At 40.2% G+C, this 18,189-nt stretch overlaps 1 protein-coding gene across 1 annotated transcript in view; it reads right to left on the reverse strand.

Moving 5' to 3' along the window:
- Positions 1 to 18,189, reverse strand: part of dnah9 (dynein, axonemal, heavy chain 9) — a 163,885-nt gene that overhangs the window by 61,712 nt on the left and 83,984 nt on the right. The window contains exons 44-52 of the mRNA XM_022668867.2: positions 17,318 to 17,514; positions 15,955 to 16,117; positions 15,440 to 15,563; positions 13,650 to 13,792; positions 12,329 to 12,490; positions 11,582 to 11,815; positions 3,392 to 3,652; positions 1,317 to 1,742; positions 337 to 456 (exon numbers count right to left, since the gene is read on the reverse strand). Coding sequence (XP_022524588.2) covers positions 337 to 456; positions 1,317 to 1,742; positions 3,392 to 3,652; positions 11,582 to 11,815; positions 12,329 to 12,490; positions 13,650 to 13,792; positions 15,440 to 15,563; positions 15,955 to 16,117; positions 17,318 to 17,514 — 1,830 coding nt within the window. The remainder of the gene's footprint in view (positions 1 to 336; positions 457 to 1,316; positions 1,743 to 3,391; positions 3,653 to 11,581; positions 11,816 to 12,328; positions 12,491 to 13,649; positions 13,793 to 15,439; positions 15,564 to 15,954; positions 16,118 to 17,317; positions 17,515 to 18,189) is intronic.

Here is an 18,189-nt window from a genome sequence, read left to right on the forward strand (position 1 = left end):
GAAAAGTCAGCAAGTTTTAAAACAACGTCAGGTTTGACTGGTAGAAGCACCTCTGCCGTTAAGAAGGCCTAATCATGATTGATTTTGCTTACGCAGGCTTGAGAGGAGCATCTGCATTATTGTTGTGTGTGTGTTTGTGTGTGTGTGCTTTTTCTACCAGGTAATTAAGACCTGAGATGCCAAGATATTCAGCCTGGATTTATTCACACCCTCGTCATCTTAGCAGGAATCCATCGGCTTCCCGAGGAGAACACGCCACTGCTGCCAAAGGCTCTGTGTGTGTGTATACGTGTGCATGTTGAGGGAGGGAGGCTGGGGGGCGGTGGGGGGACTCACCAGGCGGTTGGCCAGGGAGATTGTGCGTGCTGTGGTCTCGGCCTCTTGTTGGCACTTCAGCTTGTCTGCTGTGGCTTTCTCAAACTTCGCAGTCAGCTTCGCCAAGTTCTCATTAAGGTGCTGTCAGGGGGAGAGGAGGAGTAGGGGGTTGTTAAGGGAGGGAGAGAGTCAGACGGCAACATAGAATTCAAACTTTTTAAGTTCTACAAAGGAACAAACAAGTTCATCTCAACCGGGAGAAAAATGTATCTGAGAAGTTGTGGAAAGTCGCAGAGAATCCCCCTCAACACTGCATCACAAAAAGTATGCAATCACAAACACAATTAAAAGGTGCAGACAGTTATCGCACCTCAGTTACACTGTGTTTAATGCTTTGTTATTTGTGCATTTTCAGTGCTACTAAGTTAAAGGAGAACTCCGGTGCAAAACTGACTTTTGGTGGAGTAAAACATGATAAAGAGTATAAACCTTTGTTGAATAGCCCACCTCGGTTCTCCTGCAGCTTTCCGAGATCCAGAATTTAATTTTTGCTTTTTCTCCAAATGGATGATATGGGGCATATTTTGCCTCTGTAGATAAATGGCTTTTACACTGTTATCCAGGCTCAAAAAAGCTCCACACTTTATTGGTAGAATCCAGAGAGCCCTGACCTTTAAACGAGGCATTAACAACTTTAAAACTGTAGAAGTTTATTAAACGCCACTGTTTAAGACCCGTAGCATTTGCTACATCTTAAAGTAAAGGTAAAGATGGAGGTGTCTGGAGATATAGCTTACACAATGGGTTGTAAACAGTGATATGCAGAGAAATTGCAAAACATTACTGGATCTTAAAAAGCTGCAGAAGAAAGGAGGTGGGCAATTCAACAGAGGTTAGTACTCTTTATCATGTTTTACTACACCAAAAGTCAATTTTACACTGGAGTTCTCCTTTAACACGATAACATCCATACTATAGACTCTATATCTCAGATAGCTTACATTGATTTTGGCCTTGATGACTGAGAGCTTCTCCTGAGCAGAAGCTAGCTCAGCGTTGGCCTTGTTCAGAGCTTGTCTCTTGGGCTCCACTTCGCAGTAAACCTCGTAGAACTTCACTATGTTAATGACCCAGGAGCACAGGCCGGCCGCAGCGTTGGACTTAGCCGCCACCAGTTCCGGCTTAAACTCCGGGTCCTGCAGGTAGGGCTGGATGGCTTTCAGGCAGTTTTCATGGATGTTCTCCTTGTTGAAGTTCATGAGCGAGTCCAGAAACGCGTCCACTTTGGCCATCATCACCTTGGCTGCTTTCCAGCTGCGATCCTTCGGAACCCGGCCGCCGGGAGCCATGAGGACCATGACGGCAGCAGTCACATTCGTAACAGCAGCCACCGGAGACCCAAAAGACTTCAACTCTGTCAGGTTATTCTATAGGAAATATAAAGATCGTACAGAGTAAATTAAGCAGATTATATGGACATTTTTAAAAAGTATTGAGACACACTGCTTAGCTATTAAATTCAGACCTTTTATTCAATCCCACTGCCACATGGGTATAAAGCCACAAATATGTTCACATATTGTGAAAGAATCAGTGATTCTAAGAGCTTTCTATATTCCACAGTCATACTTAGTCATACTTTTCCTCTGTTTGTGGCGTATTCTGTACCCTCATACCCTTGATTGCACTAAAATTGCTGCAAACTTAAGCTAGTTTGGATATTTTTATAAGCCTGAACAGAATCAGATCAAGAACCAGTTATTTTAGTCAAAAGCGCTAACAGTGGTCTGGTGAAGCCCCCATCACAAGTCGCTTCATGAAATTAGGTGTATATACCTGTAAAACTATGAGTCTGATTATCTGTATTGCCAATTAATTCTGAAATGCTCTGCTGACTCAATAACTGCAGAGTTCCAAAACTGCAGTTAGAGCTGCAAAGGAGGACTGGTTCCATATTAATGCTTATGGATGTAGGAATAATGTCTAAAGCCCTATCCGGGTGGGATTAGTTTCTAAAGGGGGATGTCGGTGAAAAATATTTCACTCTTTTTTTTTTCACTACTCAGTGATAAAACTCTTGCATCTGGACAATTGCAACTGGAAAAACAGGAGTACCAGTAAGTTTTTTTTGGCTCTCTTGGTCACAAGACATCGCATTCAGTAGCTCCTCCATTTCCACTCGCCAGACTAAAATTACCGGTGGATCACGGTTCAGTGAGTTCAGCAAAAACCAGTAGGTAATTCAGAGGACGTCTGAGAAAAACACAACATGGTCGTTCCGGACGGGAATAAAATCACAGAGGATCCCCATAAAAGAGAAAATTACCCCAGGACCCCCTGACTAGTCCCATTCAGGTAGGGTTTAAGTGTAATGTTATTCTTTGCAGAATGACAAACAAAAAGTCAAATCAATAGGGGCACAAACACAATACTGCTAAGTAGTACCCATGTATGTACTAAACATACATGAATGTTATGTGGTGTTAGCTTGATGCTAATTTGTGGGATACTAAATTCAATTACATTTGTATTAGCTTTGCAGCTCCAGTGCTAAACTAATGAAGTGAACTTCAATTAGAATCAGCTAGTCAATTACATTTAGGAATATTATAAGGGAAATGTTAAGGAATTAGATTTTTCAGAACTACTGCTAAATAACCATTTAAGGCCAAATGTTTCATTGGCAACATATTTTTTATATCTCTTAACTGTTTAAAAATGATTTTCTTTATGTGCTGCATAGTAATTAAAAGTGGTATTTACAGTTAAATAGTTTGTTAAGCATGCAGGGCTTTTTTTCCACCAACAAAAATGTATTATTACTTTTAGATACTTTTCCATCTATAACATACAATATTTGTTCACATTCAGACATGTTTCTGTTCTGTTCTGAAGAGTCAAATGTAATACAAAAACTTAAAGACCATGTTTTGTTGCAAAATATTGCATGTTCACTTGGCCTTTTCTAAGAATCGTCCATAAAGGCCTAACAAGGCCATAGAAAGCTCTATAATGTCAGAACAGGGGTCTCAGATGCTGCAAATGCTTTAAAAATATTCCGTGCTGTACATCTGACCTTGTTGAGTGTGTTGAGAGCCTCCTGGGCTGCTATGAGAGCAGGCTCTGCCTTGGCCAGATCCTCCTCGCAGTCCTTCTGCTTCCGGGTCACCACCACGGCGATGCTGGCCACCTTCTCCTCCTCCTCATCAGCCACGGCCTTCTCCCGGCTCACCTTCTCCGTCTCCACGCCCACCACCTGGATCAGCCTGTCCGCGTCCTCGTTCTTCTGCTTCAGGTCCACCTCCTGAGCCGCCAGCTTGGCTTTCAGGTCGTCCACCTGCGGAGCAACAAATGATGAGATTCAACAGAGACAGAGAGCGAATAAAGGTTGCCATGTTCATAGAATGCTTGATTTTAAGAGACTGACAGTTTTTATATGCACTGAAGTCCGTGAATATAAGCTTATTGCATTAGTTAAACTAAATTGGTCATAAAAAGTTATTGATTTTGCCATTATAATCTAATTTCATCTTAAACTCCAGTATATGAATAACAAATCATTTGTTTTTGGCTTAGAGACAGATTGTAATCCAAGACACAAGAGTGCTTTTGCATGTTCACATTTTTAATGGATAAAAAATTTTTATTTCAATATACACATTGGTTTTTGTGAACAGTGTTTTAGTCCGGTGGAGGAGTGGGGGGATACGACAGGATTTTAGCTCTTGCTCATGAATATTCATATATGCAAACAATTAGCTTCTGATTGGCTAACAGCATTGCGAGGCAGTAAGATGAACAACAGTTAAAAACGTTTTAAAATAAACACATTTTTACACTAATAACAGTCTTTGCAATGACATATGTTACTTCATACATATGTAATGTCCTGCTAATCGCAGTTCAGCCACTGACCTAGTCTCAGAATCTCTTTAAAACACAAAATCCAACGGAGATCCTGTGCAAACATATTCATTGCTGTATTACTGGGAAATGCATAGAACACAGATGTGTTATCTGCACAAATAACACAGGAATAAACTGCCATGTTGTTCCTAGCTCCTGTCTGACGAGACGGGCCTGGCTGTGTAGCTTCAGTTCTGTTTGTGGGCGGTCGTGAGCCAAGGAAGACGAAGCCATGAATACTAATTCACAGGCTGACGTAGACACAGTGCTTTTCCTGATCCTGAATATTTTGTGTTTTACTAGATACTGCAGACAATGGAGGTTGAGGAACAGTTTTAAGTGCAGCATCATACACAACTTAGAGAGACCTATAGTATTTCACAAAGAACAAGAAAAAGGGGATTTTAGTGGAAGGAGACCTTTAACATATCTTCAAGATACAAAGTTCTTAGTAACACACCACAAAAAAAAAAAAAAAAAAAAGTTAAAAGTTGTCTTTTTTGCTATTTACATATATTCACATTATTTCATAATATAAATACTGCATACTATTCTACATATTACATTCCTTTCATTTATAAAAAAATCTTCTGTGTAGTAGCAGAGTTCTGAGAAATCAGACTAAATGAAGAATGAAGGTTGAAATGTTTATGGAATGCTTGATTTCAATTGCCTGACAATGGCTGAGCTATATATAAAAAAAACAAAAATAATAAACTGTAAAGACACAGGAAATAGTGCAGTGATACGCTATATATTGCAGTCAGTGTATATAAGCTCATTACAAAAGCCAAACAAAGGAGCTCTGCATACTTCATATGCTGTAAGCTATAAGCTATATTAGTCATGAACGTTGACTAAAAAACGTAATGAATTTGTCATTATCATCTAATTGCATCTCCAGCTCCAGCTTATAAATAACAGATCATTTGTTTTTGTTTTGGAGTCGGATTTTAATCCGAGGAATGAGTACGCTGCCTGTCGTATGCTGTCATTCTTAATAGATAAATAAAAACATCTCTCCCGGGCAAGAACAATAGCACGAACAACTGTTTGCATAGATATGATTGATGTGGATAGTTTAACAGACTGAGGCTTTTCTAATCACAGGACCTCATTATGTTACTGCTGCTGACGTTTTCAGGCAAACATTGTCAGAGAGGGAAAAGTCAATCAGAGGAGAAAATTGGAATGAAAGAAACAGAGAAACACGAGGAATGAGCAATTAGCTCTGCAACTGTCGTCAGCAACAATCTGAAGCAACGTGATGCACCAACTAAACCGAACAAACAGTCAGATGAGCGCCGTACAAGAACTTCATCTGCAATCTCAACTCTTCTCAAGGTTGTACGAGAGAAATCAAAAACAGACTTTTTTTTTTTTAGCTTCCAAATGAGCTGATTAACCACAAGAAAATGAGACGTCTGGGACGAACCGCCTTCGGGGTAGCGGAACGGCGAAACACACACAAAATCAAGTTGCTATCATGTGGGTAATTAAACTGATGAATAGGAGGTAGAGATGATGGAGTACTAATTGCTTGCAAAGCACAGTCAGAAACCACACTTAAATCCCTCTTCATCTGAGTTTCTCCCTCTTTACTCTCCAAACTACATGAAACAGCCGTAATGATCCCCACTTCATCCGAAGAGAAGGCGCTTGCTGAGCTACATGTGGCTTTCTGCACGGGGACTGCACCATGCAGACGATGGAGTTACATCAAAGCACATCCATCCGAAATGACCCGAGTTAAACATTTTCACACTATGGTGGAAGAAGTTCTGAGCATGAAAACTTAAGAAATGTTAAGCACGTTATGACCAACTCCTTCTGCATCCATTATTTATTTTTTAGCTCCACTGGCTGAGAATAATATAGGAGCAGACTGTAGTCCTTCTGTTTCTCTACATACTATATCTTCCACCCTTAACCCTGTTTGTCTATGTTCAGGACAACACAGGACCACCAAAGAGTAACTATAAAATGGGTGGTGGGTCATTCTCAGCTCTGCCACGACACTGACATGGTGCTGGTATAAGTGATTGGATCAGACACAGCAGTGCTGGTGGAGGTTTTAAACTCCTCAGAGACACTGCTGGACTGAGAATCGTTCACTAGTAGTGTCATGTGGGAAGCATCCTGTGAGCAGCATCCTGTAATCACTGATGAAAGACCAATAGACGAACAACACATACTACAATCTACAGCTCCGGAAAAATAAAAAAAAATGAAGAGACCACTTGAGTTTCTGAATCAGTTTCTCTGATTTTGCTATATATAGGTTTAGGTTTTATGAATGATCATTGTTGTTTTATTCTATAAACAATAGACAATATTTCTCCCAAATTCCAAATAAAAATATTGTCATTTAGAGCATTTATTTGCAGAAAATGTAAAATGTCTGAAATAACCAAAAAAGTTCTTTCAGACATAAAATGCGTATTTATAAAGTTTTAAGAGTTCAGAAATCAATATTTGGTGGAATATTTTTTTTTTCCATGCATCTTTGCATGTTCTCCTCCACCAGTCTTACTCACTGCTTTTGGATAACTTTATGCCACTCCTGGTGCAACAATTCGAGCAGTTTAGCTTGATTTGATGGCTTGTGATCATCAATCTTCCTCTTGATTATATTTTAGGTCAAATCAAAGAAACTCATAATTTTTAAGTGGTCTCTTATTTTTTCCCCAGAGCTGTATAAGGTGGATCAGCTAGATATGGCACACTCAGAGTGGACACAGTGTTTAAAAACTCCAACAGCACTTCTGTGTCTGATAAACCCATGCCAGCACAACACACACTAACAGACTAAATGTTTTATGAATGGCAGAACAAAGTGAGGTGAGAAATAGGTACTATAGATACTCAAATCTTAGTTTAGCATTTAATACAAACAATGATTATTCATACTGCTATGTTCGGAGGCTTGTTTACCCTCCTGTGCTAGCCTTAGCTAAGATGGTTATCTTTGGATAACAGTGATCAATTAGAAAGACAAAAAAAAAACAATATAATTTTATTGTTATAGTCTACAGTGTAATTATTTAATATAATAGCAAGTACACAGCACTTCTCAACTGGTATCCTCCATTCCTGTGTTCTTGTGAGTAGCAAGGTAACTTGTCAAGAACGTTCTTAGTACTGAAAAAAAACAAATTCAAAGTCACTAGACAGTACAGCTCCTTAAGATTCGTCCTTGTTTTTAAAACTATATTTAGGAACTAAAGTTTTGTTTAATGCATTAATCCAGTATTGATTCTCCTCACATAAAAGATTAGGTTTTTCCAGTTTTAAGCAATGTAAAGCAATGACCAGGTTCAGTCAGGAGATTCACAAGCTGTCACAGCTGTAATAAAGTGCAACCTGGCAAACATCCAGAAGTGATCTGCTGCTTGTGGGTGGGTGGGGACTGTCTAGTTTGCATCAATATCCGCTAATTATATGTTGCAGCGGTCCCACTTCAATAAAGCAGTTTGAGCAGCACCAATAAACCTCCAGCCTCATTAACACCTGCTTCTTATTCTTATAGCTGCACGGCTTTAGCTCTTACTCCTGTATGTGGCTCTTCTTCTGCTGGCTCTTCTCTTCGCCAACAACACTTCTCTTCGGCCACTGGGCTGTTAATCTAAAGAGGCTGCTGCTGCTGCTGTGGGCGTCGATCTCATCTATCTCTCTCTCTCTCTCTCTCTCTTTCTTTCTTTTAGCACAATAGAACACAGAAGGTCTGGGCGTGTACGAGAAGAAGTTTCAGAAGTTTCAAATCAGGCTCCTTCTCTTTTTTCTTCCTCCTCTCTTCTAGGAGTGCGATCTATGTGAGCAAATGAGCTCTCCAACTGCTTATCCACTGAAAACGTAGCGGGGCCCAGGATGCAGCCCCGAAGCCATTAGTCTGGAATGAAAAGAGTGTTTCAGCAGGTCTACACCTCTGGGAATCACACCCACCCGTCTCTAGCCCTGACACACACAAATGCTGCTTCAGAAGAGACCAGAGAGCAGCTCTCAACGCAGGGAACATTACACAAGCAGCCGCTGAAATTAACCAGCAGCAAAGCAAGGCAACGTTTAGGAGGATAATAATTGGAGCTAACAATGTTCTAAAGTCACAGTCACAGCAGCTCTTCTAGTGGGATCGTCAAATATTATTAACCTCGTGAAGTTTATGCACACACACAACTACACACGAGCTACACTCGTTTTTATTTTTTTAATCTCTCCGTGAGGATGATGTTCAGTCATTAATTTATTCCGCAGACCCTCCTGACCGCTGTTAAAATGCACATCATGTGTGAAGCACACTACAGCAATGACATGATCTGATCCAATCCTTTTCATGCAATCAACAGGGAGAGTTAATGGCTGAAAGGAAAGCAGAGCAGTAATGGGGCAACTCCAAAGAGAACCAATTAAAGCCCATTCTGTCCCGTCTCTTTACACAGTAATCTGAAAGAAAATGGCTTGTGCCAGGAAAAGGGTGCTGATGTTAATTTCGCTATGCTTCCTTTTGTCCTTTTACTAGACCTGTATCACCGTGAAGTGGCCAAACAGGAAGCAGTAAATCTAAATCAGTAAGAGGCTAGTCAGGTAAAACAGCACACTACTGAGGCTCCTGTAACGAACGCTGGGAATATAAACGAGCCGCGATTTTAGCAAAGAATTATAGTCTCGTACTTTTAATGGGGACATTCACAGGGTAATAAAGTACTGCACCATCCTCTTAAGTGGATACTTGATGACCACTGCATTTTTCTCCGAGATCAAGATTACTGATAATGATTTCACGAGCACGCACTCATGTGGACAGTGCTGAGCGATGCAGAAGAACAACGTCTGCAAAAAACTGCAAAAAAAGATGTTGATAAGTTCGGTGGAGAAGGACAAGGACAACAATCAAAATTTAAACTGACCATAGAAAATAGAAAATACAGACAAACAGATACACTGACTGACAGACAGAGACACAGTGAAAAAGACAAGATCCAGGAACAGAAAAGCAGAAGGTCAATTGGACAGAGATAGAAAGTAGTAGACAATTTAAAATGTGTCTGTCTTTTTTTAATACTATAGCACTGTTAAAAAAAGGCATATTGAAACGTCTCATGAGATCTGGCATGTCAGTGATGAATATAATATAATAAATAAACAAGCTGTATTACACCAAGCTTGTCAAAAACAATTACTATTATCTATTTTGTGTCCAATTAAATTTTATAAACACTCACTGATTTTTACTAAATGTTAATCAGAGGTGTCAAGCAATGAAGTAATACTTTGTTAGCTTACTCAAGCAGAAATTTCAGTTATTTATACTTCACTGGATTTGATTATTGTAATGACTTTTTACTTCTACTCTTTACATTTTCACACAATTATCTGAATTTTATATTCCTTAAATAAAAAAAATCCTCATTACTCCAATTTCTTTTCAGCTTGTTTTCATGCTGGCTTTTCATCGTTCCAGAATTCAGATAAATCTCTCCATCCAGATGGGAGTGAATTTGATAGTGTTTGGATGAGAAGTATAATCATGTTCCATTCAGACACCCTATTGGTTTATACGCGATCCATCACACCTGCACACATCACGCCCACACTCCAGCAAGAACATAGCAGACTCAAGAGAACTCAAGCAAAATGTCCTACTAGGCTTCTTTAATATATTTAGACTGAAATGCATTCATTTTAATGGGCATATACACAGCTGAATCAGGGAGTCTAGTGCATTCTAAATTATTCAACATTAACAGTTTAATATAACATTGTGCACTATAGACTCCAGTTGCAAGGCCTAAGCTTTTGTTCTTAATGGCAGTTTTTCATCCTGCATTACTTTTAATTTTGCACTTAAAGTAGTTTTGAAACCAGTACTTTTACACTTTTACTTGAAGTAAAAAGCTTGAGTTGACACTTCGATTTCTACAGAAATATTTTCTACCTTTGGAAAATCCTACTGACTTTGCCAAATGATGACATTTATCTCAGTTTTATTTTTTATTTCAACCCCCATTTTTTGCCACCATTTGCTAGGCCGTTTACCACACCCACTCAGCTGGACTCCTCCAACCACTAGCAATGCCCCGTCAGAAAGGTTAAGACTAGCACATGCATCCTCAGACACACGTGAGCAAGGCCAAATGTGCTGATGGCAAGCAACATGATCGTTATTTGAACCGGCAAACCTCGGATCACAGTGGCAGTGCATTAGTCCACAGGACCAGTCAGAGCCTCAAAACATTCCTCCCAATATTTTGACAGATTCTATTAGAAATAATGACCAAAATGTTTTTTTCACTTTTACTTAAAATCAACTGCCTATAAGCTTTTATACAATTATTTGGTGGTCAGTCAGTTTTAGCAGCATTAAACCCTGTGATGTTTGCTTCATTTAAATATTATCCTTTTAATGAACAAAAAAGAAAAAAAAAAGCACTATAAACACACACCTAAAATCCTTAAATTTTCCCAAAAATCATCAATTCGCCTTTTAAGCCAATGCTCCTTATGTATGAATTTTACCAGTCAGGTTGTAAGGAGCAGTAAAGCTATTCTACTGAAGTGCAGCGTTACACAGGAGTTTCAGTTTAGATCGAAGCACCGAGGCTGGAGCTGTATTAGCATTAGCCGCTAACAATGCTCATCGCTAGCTCTTTTGCTGCTCAGAAATGGGTTTTATTGGCCTGTAGCCTGCTTCTAACACCGACTAGCACTGCTGGAGCAGCATAAACCACTAACCGCACTAAGCGCTAGCTCTTTCGCTCTTCAGAGGTGGGTATATCATCGGACTGTAACCTGGTTTTAAACGTTTGCCACTCAGGGTTCCTCAGTGTAGCGCTGTTGGGCGCCATTAGAGCTAATGTTGCTAATGCTCTAGCCTTTAGTGCTGGAGAAATTTGGGAATCTATGCTTACTGTACATAGACGGAAGCACTTTACTCACCCAAATAAACAGTTTTCAGGAGAGAAAGCTGAGTAGATTAACATTCAGTGCTCGTTAGATTTTGAAAGTAAGTGTTATATTTTAAGAATTACAGTTTTGTTTACTTAGCGTTACTTAACTTAGTAACCTCCCCCTCAAAACCACCCAGCAGTGAGACCTGCTAAATTAGAAGAAAAGATGGTGACACCCCTGTTCTTTACTAGGATTGCATAATGTGCCTTATAATCTGGAGCATAATGCGAAAAAAACAGTATTAATTTTTAACATATAGGAGTGAGGAATGCAAGCTCAAAATCACCGGTGGTTCTGTGTCATTTAAGAAGCCAGTGCCTTTACTGTTATATGTAACTAGATAATGTAAAGCTAGTTGTATTATGTAATGATCTTTAATGACCTTTGTTTTAGAAAAGTATAAGAGTGGACTCACCTGAGCAGAGGTGCTGTTGAGCTTCTGCAGGCCGTTTTCAAGGCGCTCCATCTTCATGGTGAGGTCTTTCCTCTTGAGGGCCAGCAGGTTGCGGTACAGCTTTATCTGCTCCAGGAAGGACTTCGGTGTTGTGTAGTTGTAACGTCTCTCGTTGGCCAGGTAGTCCTTGGAGGTCTTGTTCACGCTGACGTGGACGTAGGCCATGAACTTGCTCACAGAGTCCTTTACCTCTGGCTGGATGTGGAGGAATTAAAATGAAACTGATTAAATAAATAAATAAAATATATACTCTATATTTGTAAGAGGAACAGCGTCTTGCCGGGGGTGTCTCTGCGACGGCTTCTGCTCGTCATTTAGTTTCCTTCCAAATGTGAAAAAGCAGAGAGCGGGTTTACACCAGCGTGTGCAGCTTAATTATTTTCGTCATGACTCCAGGCGTCCTGACTTCCAAAAAATTGCACTCAGCACTGAATTGTATTAGCAGCTGAATTTGAGCGTCTCTCTCTCTCACTCAGAGATCAGTGGAGCTGTAGGCTGCAGTGTGACTGCACCATGCTGAATAACACCCCTCACTACTACACTGTTAAGCTCAGCTGTCAATCACTCAAACACTCTGTTACATCTACATCTACAGTGTTTCAAAACTATTTTTTTATGGCAGTGAGCTCTGTTTACTGCGTAGTTGAGCTCTGATATTTGTGTATTATGTCACGGGCATCCCACAGCATGATCCTGAGCTTTTCTCACCTCAATGTGCTCCACCTCCTGTAGGAACCTCAGGCTGACAGACTCCAATGCCTCCTGTGGCCACTCGTGGAACCAGTCGATGACGGTGCAGTTCACCACCGCTGGGAACTTCCGGCTGCGCACCCTCAGCTTGCTGCCCACTGGGGAGAAGCATAGAGCCACCTGAAAAATAGGCATGAGTGGGGTAAAACAACCAAATGGTGCACCATAGCAACCACCCGAGTTACGTTCAAAGCCATACATTTTCACCACTGCACCTGTCTAGCAACCATGTTCTGTTCCAAAGACCAGCATCATTTAAACTTGATAAAGAACAGGAAATGAATCACTATAGCAATACAATGAAAATGTTGAGCACACAATTATATAAATATTTAACAAAATATCAAGTTCTTCATAAGACCAGCATTACTTTAAATGCATTTTTATATTTGTTCTACCTGAGTATTACTCAAAAAATGATGCAGCAATATCAATTGAAACATATATCTTGAATACATGAAAAAGATAACTTTAAAAATGTAGTGGTGTGATATAATAACCCTTTGGTTTTCATGTTTTAAAGGACGTAAAACACATTCTTGTCTTATTTTTCAGTATTATTACTAGAAACATACATAATAAATACAATTAACAATGTTCTTCAAGACTTTTGTGGTATCATTTGATAACCATTTTAGCTTACTTTATAGGACAAATACTTCTAAAATGTTACACTGATCTCTCAGGTTGCTCTTTTGTTTTTCTGGTGCATATTTGTTGATTAGACATGGTTAAATCATGTTTATTTAGCTGTAAAAAAAGTTTCTGTTCCATTTTCAGTCTCTGCAGGAGAAGCGCGAGCCTCTGTGCACGAGGCTACCGTAATATACAAATTAAACACACACACAAGTACTTTTCCATTCTAATTTACCAACAATCTCATGCGGGCTGGTCAAAGCTTGTCAGAGGGCTAGTTGTGGTTTTGAAAATAGGGTTATGACATAAAAAATATGAATATGTATTTATGTATATACCTTCCACACGTATCTCACAATGATTAATACTTCTGTATCAAATCTACACTGTGTACTCAATATAAGGGGTGATGCAACTATCCCCGAAGCTGCCTTAAACTCCAGCCCTAAAGCCTTCAGATATTACCTCCCCGTTCCAGCTCCCTCTGGCATAGTCTGGCACTTAACACACACTCATTTCACTGTGCATTACAATTTCTCAATTAGGTTAAACTGGATTTTCACCAGAGTTCATTAAAGCAGCAATGAAGTAACACAGCTGTGTACGGAGCATGGATATCAGACTGTTAAACTGGAATCAGCACCTTGAGCTGTCGGCGGACGCGTTCAATAAAGAACTTCCAGCAGTTCTCCCTGCTGTCCAGAAGGCCTTGGCCACGCACTTCATTCCTCACACTATTGATGATGTTCTCCACCTCATCATCAGGATACAGGTCTGGGATTTCACCTGTGAGAGAAGGAGTGATGAAGTGAAAGAAAACACATTAGGAGGTCTTGAGTTAAATAAACAGTGTTGGGAACATTCTCTCAGATGTGGGGTGTGGAGAGGAACTAGTTTAATATATGGGACCAATACGCTTTTGCAAGCATCTCTGCAAAGACATATGACCAACATGTTCATGCTAAAAACTGGTATCTGTCCAGCGGTCTAAAGCGCTGCCACTATGAGCGGGAGGTCCCAGGTTCGAACCCCTGCTCATGCAGTTTTGCCATCAAGCTTCCGGTGCTTAGAGGGAGCACAATTGGCCCTGCTCCCTCTGGGTGGGTAGATGGCGCTCTTTCCCCACATCACTCCTAGGGTGATGTCCGCAGCGCAGGGCGTCTGTGAGCTGGTGTACCGGAACAGAGTCGCTGCGCTTTCCTCAGCAATTCTGCATCAGCAGCAGCTCGAAAAGAAGTGGTGGCTGACTTCACATGTATCAGAGGAAGCATGTTTTAGTCTTCACTCTCCAGGTGTGTTGGGGCATCACTAGTGATAGGGGGAGTAATTGGCCGTGAAAAACAGGGAGAAAATGGGGAAAAATTTGAAATATAATTATAAAAAAAAAAATGGTATCTGGTAGAGTCCTAAGCCACTGTGAGCATGGAGAAATCAGAACTGCAAGCTCATTGTTAAACCAAGTAAATGAATTTGAATTCATAACTGAAGCGAGCCAGCACTTTAAAAGACAGCGCACCAGAGTCTTTGAAAGGATGCGCCACAATGCACATTTTAAGATAACTTTAAATAAATGTTCCACACTATAGTGTTGAAACCCATTCTCAACAGAGTTCTCTATCCCCCAAACATACAGACTGATGCTTTAAGAAATACTGACGACACTAAGAGAACAACCTTTTAAGTCTTATTTCAGTATTGACAGGTGCATCTTAAAACCTAAATATTATTGAAAAGTTAATTTATCAACTTTAATTATTACCTAATTTAATATTAATTTAATTTAATAAAGTTATTGTCAGGAAAGTTTAAAGCACTTTATGTTTCCCTCTGCTAAAGAACTTGAGATACAGATTTAATTTTCCAGTACACTTTCAGCAGCCATCTGGTTAAATGAGCACTGTGCTTGATTGGACAGCAGACTCATCTAACCTACACCCCATGGAGAATCTATGGATTATTGTCAACAGTAAGATGAGAGACAGAAGAACCAAAAATGCAGACGAGCTGAAGGCCACTATCAAAGCAACCTGTGTTTCCATAACACCTCAGCAGTGCCACAGCCACTATTCTTCAGCATACTTTCAGCAGGCCAATTTATGTGTTAATAATATATTGTTCAAATTTTCTAAGATACTGACTTTTGTGTTTTCATTGGCTGTAAATGTGTGAAATAAGTCACTCTGTGACTTAATGAAACTATTTTTAATATATGACTTTCCCTTTTTAAAGGGAATTTAAATTTCTTGAGAATCTCTTGAGATGTGCCTGTACCGACTACTCACTCAGCGAGCTAACCAGTTAAACATGCTTCTATAACATTACTAAACATATCCATCACCATCCCAGAAAAGGGCTTTATTCCACTCTTCATAGCTGGCAGAGGAAAAAAGCTGACTCGAATGCCAGCAGGCTTGAGTACATGACAGCGCTTACCAGATGCCAAAAGGTCGTTGACTAACACGAGGAACTTCTCATCTGCAACCTGGGCATCTGTCATTAGGAACACCGTGCCAATATTCTTCACCCCGGCTTTGATGCACAGCGCGCCCAAATCGCTCTGAAAAAAAAAATAAAAATAAAACAAAACAGCATCCCATCAGCCATTCTGCCATTCTCCACCCGTCTGCTGAAAGCGTCTCTCAGGAACAGCTGGGATGAAATATACTGTGGACATAAAGCTGATGAGCTAGAGCGCCACATAATATGACTGGGTGCCGAAGAGGCCTTCTGTAAACTCGTTAATTATTCAGACGTTATTGGTTTTGGCTTTGGCGGGGCACGACCGGAGCATCATTACAAAGGATTTACAGTCCTGTGAGAAACATTGCAACAACAGAGCAAGAGGGTAAACGGCAACAGCTTCTCATCACTGTGTCAACATGTCATTTACGCTTGTTTATACACCGACGGAGTGGTCTCGTATCGGCTGGAGGTATTAGACGCTAGACCTTGAGATCCGTGATGCCGTATCCCTTCTTCAGCGTGATCTGGAACACCTCCAGGGAGCTGATGAAGGCTGCCAGTCTGGTGAGGCTCTGCTTGCCGCTGCCTCCCACCCCAACCAGCAGAGCGTTCCCCCGGGGAGACTCCAGGATCCGGTTGATGCGACAGCTGAAACACACGAGAAAGGTGAAGAAAAAAAAAGTGTGAGGAAGGGAATTAGGGTTGTTTTGCTGAGCGCAGAACAGAAACTGTTTGTCATCAGCATCAACATCATCATCATCATCATCATCATCATTGTCTCTGGGAATATCATAAACAAACAGCCTGACTCTTTCCTAATTTGTGCCCACTCATACTGAGCTCACAGCTGGGATAGTTCTGTACATCACTGCAATGTTTCATTAGCAGGTAGGGCTGCACAATACACAATACATCTAATATTTCTGGAATGAGTAGGGCCTAAATGCCTAAATAGGCCATTTCAACAAATACACACTCAACAAAATAACTCAAACACTTTTTACTACTAAGCAAAGTGTCTTGTACATTGACCTTAGAACACTGAAAAATAGCCTTTATTACCTGTCCCCTCTCTCTAACTATAAATTCCTTCAGAGATATATATTTTTGCATTGTTGTGTGACTCTAAATCCCATCTACGCTTTAAAATATATATTTTTTTATAATAAATCCATAATATTTAAGTTAAAATACACATTTTAGTTTGTCCTCATGCTATCAGCATAGCTAATATTTTTATATTATGTTATATTATATATTATGTTTCATGTTTTTGCTAATTCTATGCTAAAAACTCTTTTAGCATTTGTTACTTTAATTCCTGTTACTCACAACATAAAAAGTAACAGGAGTGAGTGCCAGTAACAGAAGTGATTTTTGTTCGTCAAAAATGTAGTAAATTTACAATTATTTGAACATGCAGTCAACCATTTCTTTAAAATAAATACTTTCTTGAGAGAAAATCAATGGAATGAGTGGACTTGCTTTTAAATGATTTTTAAATGTCACATGAGCGTGATTTTGTAACCATCTTCGAATTAGAAACCTTGTTAAAAATTAAGTACAGCTGCCTGAGTTTGATCAGTACATGTTTTGAATAGTTAAATATAGGTGATATTAGATTATAGATATAGAGTTGAAAAAAGATTTAAAAAGTTTAATTTAGAAGAGTTACAACAAGCAAATGGCACCTATTTGGTGGAGTGACCCATATGCAATCAAATCATCACAGTGATGCCTGGAAATCTAGTATAAAGCCTTCTCTATACAGAGACAATTCTTTTGTCCATATACAGTGGTGTATCTGGCCACAGCAGGTATCTGAAAAGATCCGGGAAAGATTCTTACATATGAGACATGGCATCCCCGAAAAGGACAAGGTTCATCGCTGCGTTGACTTCATTGTAGCTGTCGAGTGCCTCCAGTAGAGTCTTGTTGAGGCTCTCCCAGGACTGCACAGGCATATATCTGGGCTCGCCGATGCCCAGAGCGAAGTGGCAGTACATATTCATCACCTTGGCCTCCTCCAGGGCCTCCTCCATATCCTGATGGGAACACAAACCTGCCTTAGTGTGCCATTAAATATTAAATCTTGAATAACAACCCCGCACTGTAGCTACCTAAGGAGAGACCTCCACTCAAACTCGATTAAAAACCGTTTCACTCAGAAACCAGCATACGTTTGGGCTTCAACTGACAGCATTAACATATCTTCCTTTATAAGCTTCATGTTTCTTTCTTTCATATCTCTCTCTCTCTCTTCAATCTACTCCAGAGTTTCCGCCAGTTTCCTTTCTTTACTGACTTGTTAGAAAGTTGAGCACAGCAGGACTGGACAGATTTGAGCAGGCAGCGTGAAGGATGTATGTGTATATGTGTGTGTGTGTGTGTGTGTGTGTTAGATGAAGATGACGGGATGCTGCCTTACAGGAGAAAAGGCATGAAAGGGGTGTCGGTTCTGTCCCTCTAGCATGACCGCTCTGTGATAAACTGAGGGAGTCAGGGGAGCAGTGGAAAGAAAACCATTAAAATGTTTCTCCTTCTCCTCCATCTTTTTTTTCCCACTCCTAATTTGCTGAACTGTTGGCAGCACAGTCTGACAGGGTTTTGCTCTGATTAACATTGTCTCTGGAAGGCAGCGCTGGCCGGTGCTCCGCGGCCTCACTCTGCCGGACACACCGGCCCTAATGACTCCGTCCACAATGTCAAACTGCAGGCAG

The sequence above is a fragment of the Astyanax mexicanus genome, chromosome 15, assembly GCF_023375975.1.
Source record: "Astyanax mexicanus isolate ESR-SI-001 chromosome 15, AstMex3_surface, whole genome shotgun sequence".
Classification (NCBI taxonomy): Eukaryota; Metazoa; Chordata; class Actinopteri; order Characiformes; family Acestrorhamphidae; genus Astyanax; species Astyanax mexicanus.